This window comes from Copidosoma floridanum, unplaced genomic scaffold (genome assembly GCF_036245765.1).
Source record: "Copidosoma floridanum isolate Cflo_tuat_1 unplaced genomic scaffold, Cflo_Japanese_pri ptg000019l, whole genome shotgun sequence".
Classification (NCBI taxonomy): domain Eukaryota; kingdom Metazoa; phylum Arthropoda; class Insecta; order Hymenoptera; family Encyrtidae; genus Copidosoma; species Copidosoma floridanum.
The window spans coordinates 4,257,772-4,267,347 of record NW_028321896.1 but is presented as its reverse complement, the minus strand read 5'-3'; the positions used below and the strand labels follow the sequence as shown (position 1 = coordinate 4,267,347).

General features: G+C 42.4%; 1 protein-coding gene across 1 annotated transcript in view; it reads left to right on the top strand.

Annotated features, from left to right (window-relative positions):
• The first annotated feature begins 1,647 nt into the window (after nt 1-1,647).
• Mmp2 (Matrix metalloproteinase 2) overlaps nt 1,648-9,576 on the top strand; it is a 137,987-nt gene continuing 130,058 nt past the window's right edge. The window contains exon 1 of the mRNA XM_014356761.2: nt 1,648-2,105. Coding sequence (XP_014212247.2) covers nt 2,001-2,105 — 105 coding nt within the window. The 5' untranslated portion in view covers nt 1,648-2,000. The remainder of the gene's footprint in view (nt 2,106-9,576) is intronic.

Genomic DNA, 9,576 nt, shown 5'->3' with positions numbered 1-9,576 from the left:
AAAAACCTAGTTAAAACCCCCTGAATCGTGTAACATCCATCCGGGTGCGCTTGGTGTCACTGCTCTGTGCTTTGACGCACCAAAAAAAAAAAAAGTCATCCTCTCTTGCAAGTACACATATCAAAGACATACACGGCGAGGGAGTTGCGGTGTACACGCGTCGGTGTGAATCTCAGGTGTATCCACAGCTGCGGGAATTTCAAGCTTGACTCATCAATGCCGGCTGATCAATTTTATCCGTGTATCCGCGCGGAAGATTGTTTGCACACAATTGCGCAACGGAAGCACCTGCGTGCGCGTCTTCGTATTTTTATCGTCACGATGCTTTTGTTTGTCGCAACACTACAACCTGTGGGATGAAATCGTTTGATCGAACGATGGTGTACAGGTGGGCGATGTCTCCTGCACTGTCGTCAACTCGAGTACCGAAACACGAAAAATTCTCTAGTTGTATGCCCCACGGCGTATTAAAGCCACGACCGACCATGCACGCACCTACCAACAAGCGATATAAATTACTCATCCGAGGTCTACCCTTGCAGTCTCGATTTCAAGACTGTCTATTAATTTCAATCTCAGCTCCGTTTGCTCGTCGTCGTTACAAATTAAGAACAGGTAAAAAGTTTTCTCCTCCCTGCGGAGGAAACGCGAAGGGGCCGTGTGCACGGGGCTCATGCATTTTCCAACAGCCATTACCCGGAGGGCGAGCCTTAACGGTATCAAAAGAGGGGAGGGAACGATACCGAGCTTCGCTTGTATATGCATCCCCCGTTTCGAGGCGAGAGGCCAACGCCAGCCGCAATCTCGCCTCGGCTCCCTTCCCCCGCCCCGTTAAGCTAATGACGCGAGAAACCTCCTCTGCACATCCTATCGCTGTCGACGTCTTCCAGGGACACTCGCGTCGTCGCCCGCTGAGACTGTGGATGCGCGAGTGTCCTTCGGCTTAGAGCTTCTGTCCCGTCCTCATTGTAAACTGGCTCTCGATTGTATGCGGGAAACCTACAGTTCATACACGATTAAGGTGCGAGAGGACGTTTCTTGTTTCGCGTAGCCTCGCGAGATCTGATGATACTTTGTGCAAATACCTACTTTCGCTTCGCCAGTTCAGTTTGTACTTCAACGGGGTGTCGCGATTTCGAAAGAATCAAAACACCGTTGCGAGACACCATCCGCAAATGTTAATTTTAAATTCAAAAGTATGCATATAGTACATTCATCCTTTTTGTGAAAGTCCATGACTGCATGTACCTATCCTGACTCGAGTGGCCATGCCTTATATATTTGTGTACTTTATCTTTAGTCCGTAAAAATGTACTCGACTAATCGCACCATTGTTTATGATTATTTCGCAGGTTCCAGACCTCCCTCGGGTGCACAGTAACCGAGTAACAGAGTCGGCGAGGCCACAGCGGAGGGGACGGGGAGAGCCGGCTTCGTCACTCCAAGCAGCAAGCGGTTCTCCGTGCGTCAGACGGAATTTCTTCTTTTTTTTCTTCTTCTTTCCTTCCCAACTCTGCGGTCGCGCGGACACGTTTTTCGGCCCGATAAAACAACCGAGCGCGGTTGGGGCCCCGCGATGCGATACCATCGGGAAGGCGCGCGGACATTTCGCAACCTGCACGCCGCGGTACCAGCCGGTACGGCTCGTTGCACGCTTGGGTAACGGACAAAGGCTTTTTGGAGCACAAGATCGCGGCTCGCGACAGATAACGCGCCGTGCACACGTGCAGTCTGGCTGAACGAGCCGCGAAATGCCGATACGCCGATCGGGCTGACCGATTTCCAGAGGTTCAACGCGTATACCCGACTTTCGGGAGGAGGGAGATCGTTGCCCGATCTATCATATGTGTAGTACTCAACCAGCAGTTTTCTTCCCTCCCAAGTGAAGAGGTACCGATGGCTTGCCCGGCTCCTGTTGACGATCGGCCAAAGTGACGTGGGGAGTTTTTTTGTTTTGTTTTCTACACGTTGATTACGTTGTGGTGCAGCGCGCGGCAGAGATGGCCAAGTGTCCAAGACTCGGGGGGCTCGTCCTTGTGGCACTCCTGGCGCTGGCACCCTCAGCACCTGCAGCCTCCTCCGCCTCGTACGTCGATGACCGAACGGTGAGTACCTTATACACTTTCATACAAAGTTTCGTAACATTAATGTTTGACCGTAGCTACACTAGGTTTCCTTTTTTCTTTTTCGATCCTATATATACAGCTATTAGCTCCGTAAAAACTTACGAAAGCTTTTAGACGGATATTCTCGCGCCGTTTCGGAAGTAACACTTTGCGCTAAAGCTAAAAGCTCCGTACGAGGTTAGCCACTTGCCGATCCGCTGGAAATCCTTTCGTCCTGGAAATTGTATCGTCAACTGAGCGCCCGTTTTCCGCTGGAACGATGGCTCTTGTGTCTCGAAGGACGAGTCCAGCATCTCGCGTTTTTAGTGCCCCGACAAGTTTATGTGTGTATATATATATATATTGCCCGTACTTACTTCTGGTATACTTGAAAAAGCTTTCGCGATAACTCGTACAAACTGGAGTGTAAGTACCGCCTTTTCAGAAAATCATTCGAGTTTTCGACTTTTCGTTCGAATGGTTTTTTTTTTCTCCCCCTCGTTATACCTTGGGGGGGTAAAAATGAGCCAAGTAGTTGATGGAGTACGCGGTGGAGAGTAGCTTAAAGGAAAAAAAAAATCCAAGGTGGATGAGAGCAAAATGTAAAAATAAACTTTGATGCTGGAAAATTTGGATTAAGGAATTAGTACGGCAATTCTAATGAAAAATCCTCTTCTCGTTGCAAAAGTTACGTATTTACCCTGTCAAGCTCATTAAAAGTTACAGGGGGGGGGGCGTGGTCACGTGATTCATACTTGAAAATAGCGAAAACAATAGTAATAATAAGAGGTTCAACCGCTAACTAACCACACGAGACCAAACTCTGCGAAACATTCCCTCCCTCGTTGCCGCGCTCGCTGACGACGCAGGAACTTGATTTAGAGAGTTTTTGTCCCTGCTCTTACTCACACGTGTGCGTCTTTTTTTCGAGGCACATCAACGCAGGTGCGGGAGAAACCAGATGACACTAGAGCGAATTATTTTTCCCCGTCGCTGCTTCAAAAGAAATAATATTTATACCTTCACCTAAATGTTAAAAAAAATAAATAAACAACTGACAGCTGCTGTACCTTCGCTGACTTTTGCTGTATGTTTTTTTTTAACGTTTTTTTTTCTTCTTTAGTGTACCTTGAAGAACTATCAAAAAAAATATGTATTCTAGCATTCACTGTTGAATTATGCGTATGTTTTTTTATGATCGATCGGTCAGTTCAATTATTGGGAACGTTCGATTATTTATCGTTCGTTCGTTCGCACTTCATTAGGATCTCGGTGTATAGGATCAATGCTTATAAGGAACGCACGGTTCACTGAGCAATTCATTTTTCCCTGCGTTAACCAAATCAACCTGTTGAACAAACTTTCCTATACGGGATGACGAAAAATTGTATACGGCCTCGTAACGTAATATATTATTCCACTTTATTAACGGAATAAGAGAGAATATCGCAGGTGCGTTACGATGGTATATTTACGCGTGATCCAATTAAAACTTGTCCGCCCGACAAATAATTGGGCCACACAAAAATTCTACTGCGCGCTTGCTAAAGTATTTCTCGGCAATTACGAAAATGTTTTTTTGTTGTTAAGTACTGTTAACAATTTTAACGATTTTCGCAATTAATATATAACCTCGCGCAAGCTTCGACGCCTTTTTTCGCCGTTCCATTTCGAGTCGTTACCCCTGAAAAAAAAAAAACTCCCATACCCTTACACGTCCAACAAGGCGAACTTCCGCCCTTTGGGGTGCTCAAAACCATTTGCAAGCCCGTTCATTATTAACGAGCGTCGGAAAACTGGAGGCGACAAGTCACAGGGGCAAGGAAGAAAGGGAGAGGAAAAAAGGTCAACGCGGGGCTTTTCTCCTCTGAAAACGCGCACGCACGATCGGGGCCAAGAGGTCGTGGCAGCAGAGGGTGACTCGGGAAAAAAAAAATCATTGACTTGATCGTACTCTTGCCAAATGAAATTCACGCACCTGTAAGCATCACCTTCTCTCGGTTTGATGCAAAAATATTATATTATAGGCAGGAGAGGGAAAAAAAAATACGCATCTTTGACATTTTCATTGTTGCAAGGTCTGCGGCACTGTAGGTATACTTGTACTTGTTCGGCTATACTTGACATCGGTCGACAAAAATGTAATAACACCTCGGCACCTTTTGGTACTTACCTCCCTCTTCCGTTATTATTATCATTTTTTTTCACGCACGCGAATCATTTCATTGTCACCAACACCGTAATGTAGCCGTAATGTAGGATAAATTCTTGCACGACGTGTTGATTGGAAGTCGCGTACTTCTCGAGGTACTTCTACTACGTTTGGCATTGTCCACGATACAAGATGCAGATAGCAATCGTCCCGTAAGTGCAATTGAAAAATAAAAGTTCGAAAGGAGAGATATGATACAAGTGTTCGTAGTACAAAAACGTTCTTTGCCATTTCGACATTTTTAATGCTACGTCCCATTGAAGGGTTATCGGGAGCAGACAAGACGCCTATACAATAAGCCATTGTGTCACGTAGACACACTAGAAATCGTGTATATATTAGTCTTTGTACGTGTGCGTAAACCCTATACTTTACATGCATAATATATAGCTCAACTCCGTGGCACGTGTATGGTATAACAAATATCGCTAAGATAAATGAATCGATCGAAAAAACAACTTATTTTAAATTAATAAGTTTACTCATCGAATGTTTGCAATATCATTGTCGTGGATCGATCAGTGAACATTATATAAGTCGTTGTGTTATTTCGTACCTATTTAAAAAGCTCAAGTTTACCTACTGTTTCAATTGAATGAAATTTTTACTCCTTCCAATTGTTGAAGAGTATTATTAACATTATTACTTCGACGATGTTAAACTACTTTTTTTTTTTTTCAACACTTTCAAGCAGTAACAACGTCGCAGAGGTTATTATTCCTTTTTCTCTCGAGGGAGTAATGGTGGGGGGAGGGATGATTCTCCCCTCGCCTCGTAGGCTATCTTCATCTCATTATTTCCGCGTCGTTGTATTTTCTATAATCCGTGAGCTAAAGGAACTTGAAGTGAAACGAGAAAAAGTTTTGCTTCCAGTTCCGACGTTGCGTCTTAGTTGGTGCCCATCCCCCCCCCCCTTACCTCTTCCTTTTTTTTCATTTATTCTGGTACTTAACTGTAGCGTACCGGTAAAGTCATTGTTGGTATATATACCTATACAACGCGTACACGAGTTCTTTTCTCATTGTTTAGCACTGGATGGCTTTCTTTTAGTAAATTTATATGGCCTTGCAATCGCATCTTTGACAAATGGGTGTGAAATTCCACTTAATTTTCGCGACAATCCAACAATTATTTGTACCCACGGGAAAAAAGATACACACACCTTACAGTGTATACCTAAGATAGAAGATCCAAACATTGTATAGACACGTGCCATTTTTTTTCTTTCCTTTGTGATCCTTGTTCATCAATATAACGTCCAGTAATAAAACGATCACTCGACCCCAAGACTAAGTACATATTTTACATACTCGGGTTATCGTATCAAATGGCGAGCCTGACGAAAACAACACCCGAACAGCCGCAGGCCTCTCAACTCCAAAACCAACGACACTTGCTCCAAATGCACCTATTTATGTATGTATATACACCCCTTGCTATAATCTGCCTCCCACGCACCGTGGCACATTATTTCGCTCCGTACGTCGGAATAGAAGTGGGGAGAAGAGAAACGAGAACACACATCAGCTAGTTCCCTCGATATCGCCACTCTACCGTATTCTCCTCTGCACCGGCAAAACACACCGATCCCACTCGTATACGTATACACATACCCGTATATTTATGCACATTCGCGGGTACTCCCATGTATGTTATATTGTTTTCACTCAAGAGATTGGCATTGTTTTATACATAAGCATCGCCGCGCGACCCCGTAAGTAGGTATACATATATGGATTCAAAGAGCACGCGAAGGAGCAAATATTAAAGTCTCTTTGGAGCTTTTCCTGATGATGCTTCTTGCGCTTCCCTCCTTGACTCGATGAAAAGTGACACAGTCTCGCTTGTAGCGTATGTATATATACATTATGAGCCTGCACTCCGGTGTCTTTAGGTCTCGTGAGATGTGCGTGTCCATCAATACCAAACCTCCCGCGTTCACCCTGGTTCGCTCTTTTCTCTCCCCTGCCATGCTTTCAAGTGATGATTACGAGTGTACCTATACGGCTCGTAAGTATACCCAAAGTAAACAATACTACACCGACTGACCCATTATTCTCCTCCCCCCCTCGTCGTACTTGAGTGGCTTTCTCATTTCTCCGGACACTTAAGTATATACGTACATCTCTTTTCAACCCCTTTTGTTTCGTCGAAGGGAAGAGAGCTGGTGGTGTGCGCTTTTTTTTTTTTTTTTTTTTTTTTTTTTTTTTTTTTTTTTCTTACACCCTTGATTTTACCTCGTGCAACATTTGTTTCTTTCGGACGGTGTACGCACTGGCATGAGAATAAACAAATTTTTTAACTGTGGCTCACGGCTCACGAATTGTACTGGATAATTGGCCCAAAAGAAAAAAAAAAAAAAAAAAAAAAAAAAAAAACTTAACTCCTTCTAGGAGCATCCCAAATAAGTGGGTACAATGAAAAATTTCAAAAGAAGCGCATATCACGCGTTATATATACTCCATTCACATTTTCAAATTTTCCTCTACGTCACCGTTAAAGCACGAGAGGGAGAACAAAAATGTGCCTCTCGAAAAAGCTTTTTCTCAATTTCGGAGGAAAAAAAATTGCAAGGCGCGGAAGAACACCTCCTTCTTATTCTCCTCCTTTTCGACTTTAATCCTGACTCTACAAGCGTCTCCTTTCTGCTCTTTTGCTTTGCTCTTCTTTTCGTTGCATGACATTACGTGTGATTCATACCATTTCGGAAACTAAATACTGTGTGCCATGAATTCGCTGCTCACGTACCCTTGATCCTTTCTTTTTTTTTTCTCCTTTGCAGTGAATATTTATTTATTTATTTATTTATTACACAATAGATGAGACATTTATACACAGAGATAAAGACGTTTTCAATTATTTTCGGATCTTACAAAAATTTGAAAGTCCTATGGGATACCTTTTGGAAACGAGTCACGTGAATTACCAACAATGATAAAAAAAACTCATGGATCACCTAGTAAATCGCGTAGGCTGGGAATCATACGAACGCACCAACTACCTTAATCGGCGCTTCCTTCTACCCGGACAATAGGGCTCGTCTTCATTTTCCCGAAACAATCGCGTAGACTTACTCCTCTTTTTTCTCTCCCATTTGGAGGATCTTGGAGTTGAGATATCGTGGTGGTTTGGAGTCGTGTACGGTTGATTACTGACTAGTAATTTCGTGGCTTGTACAGATGCTTGGGGTTGGGAGGGGGAGATACAAAAGAAGTAGAGTATATAATCCTAATCGACCGGTCCAAAGACGAGGCTCGTCAATTACTCCCACCCCGCTCGGCCCTCCCGTCCCTTCGGTCTCTTATCGCCCACTATTCGCTGCGATGACTTGTTCTTGACTTTTTTTTTCTCGTATGAGCGCATACGATGCTCACGCGATTTAGGAAAAAGAGGGTCTTTTTTGCCGTCGTGAGATTAAAACATAATGATCGATCGATCGGCGGAACGGAACAACCATGGATGGGCACGCATCTTTTGCCTTTTTTCGTTAAAAAAGAAAAAAAAAAAAAAACGTGTGTGTTTAAATGGGTACCAGCTGTCAGTGCCAGAATGAAATTTACGGACGCTTCGACGTGCTCCACCTCCCCCTTTTCCGGCCAGATTCAGAAAACTAGCCGTAAATCATCGAGAAAAGCTTTTCCTGCGTTTTTTTGAAACAACGAAAAAATAACAACAGGACCATGCACACCAATGGATAGAAGCCACATGCATTGTATATCCTTGTTTCTGCAAAATATACACTTCTTTTTCCCCCAGCCCCCGCTGCAAACGATGGATTATACGAACCAACTACCTAGGTATACCTTGACCGATCGGTAGCGCGGTACACGTGAATACGTATAATATAAAGACCTATACTGCGCGAGTGTGCGTACTTATTTGCAAGTTATTCACGTGTAGGTGTACGTGTATAAACGTATATATGCGATCGAGGTCGTTAACTGCAGGAAGCGCCGCTAGCACGTGTACCCACACACATACACGCGCTGATTGTACGAAAAAAAATAAATGGCAATTCGCCCACGACGATCACGTATACACTTTTTCATCCCATCTATACAAATGCTCTTCGCCCGGCTTCGTGTATGTATTTAACTACACTTGCACATGTACACAGTGTGGATATGCTTGGAGAAATTTTGGGTTTTTCGTGCGTGTATTCGTTATACGGCACCTTGAACGCCAACAACGAGTGGGCTTGCGTGGATGCTGTGTACCCGGGATTTGCGGAATTAATTTACTCGGGGCTTGATCGATAGTACGAAAGATTTAATGGGCCTCTGCTGTGGTGGACCAAGGGAAAGATGAATTACGTAATTATTGGCTTTTGTTCCTCGCTTGTGATTTATATTTGCACCAACACCCGAAGTTTTACCTGTGCCCCGTAATCGTTTGTCACATATTTCAATTTCTTGAGGCTTTTTTTCTTCTTCTTTTCTTCACAAAAGCACCACTTTTTGCACCCCCAAGATTTACACCTCATTGAAATGGCTCTTTGAAAAACATCGTGGGATCCAGCTGCGATATTACATGGCAGCTTGGCAGTGTGTCGTAAGCACATCCAGCTGCTGTGTTTGATTTACTTGACGAAAGTTTTCTCTTTTCCCGAAAAAACTTTGATCTTGTTTTTCGTCGAGTCCATAAAAAGATACAACTACACTGAAAAAAAAATTTCGTCAATTGAAACAAATGTATTTATTTGAATTCAAGTTATTTGAACCGAATAAATGTTTATTTGAATTACATTTTATTTATTAGCATTGATTAAATAAATAATTGATGAGAGAATACGATTTATTACATAGTCAAATATTTAAGTGAAATAATTTCATATTTAAAATAAGAAAATATTCATTTACTTCGACTAAACACTAAAAAACTTATTACTTGATTCGATTAAATATTTTTTTTGTAAGTATTACCCCCGTTTGTTGTTATCCTAAATATACACTTTTTTTAGTCAACTAAGTGTGTATTTGAACTGATGAAATATTTATTTATATAAAATGATTTACGTAGATCGAGTAAGTACTGGCCTTCAGAAGATTTGAATATTTAGTTGGTCCAAATAGATATTTATTTTCTTAGACGAAATTTTAGTGAACTTGGTTTTCATATAAATAAATATTTGTGAGTATTTTAGCTGATTTTAAAATTATAAAAATAATGTATTTGTTGAACATTAAGTTTGATTATACAGTGGTGATAACTCGCGTATTAAAACTTTCAAGGTAAAGGTGCAATAAATACTAAATATAT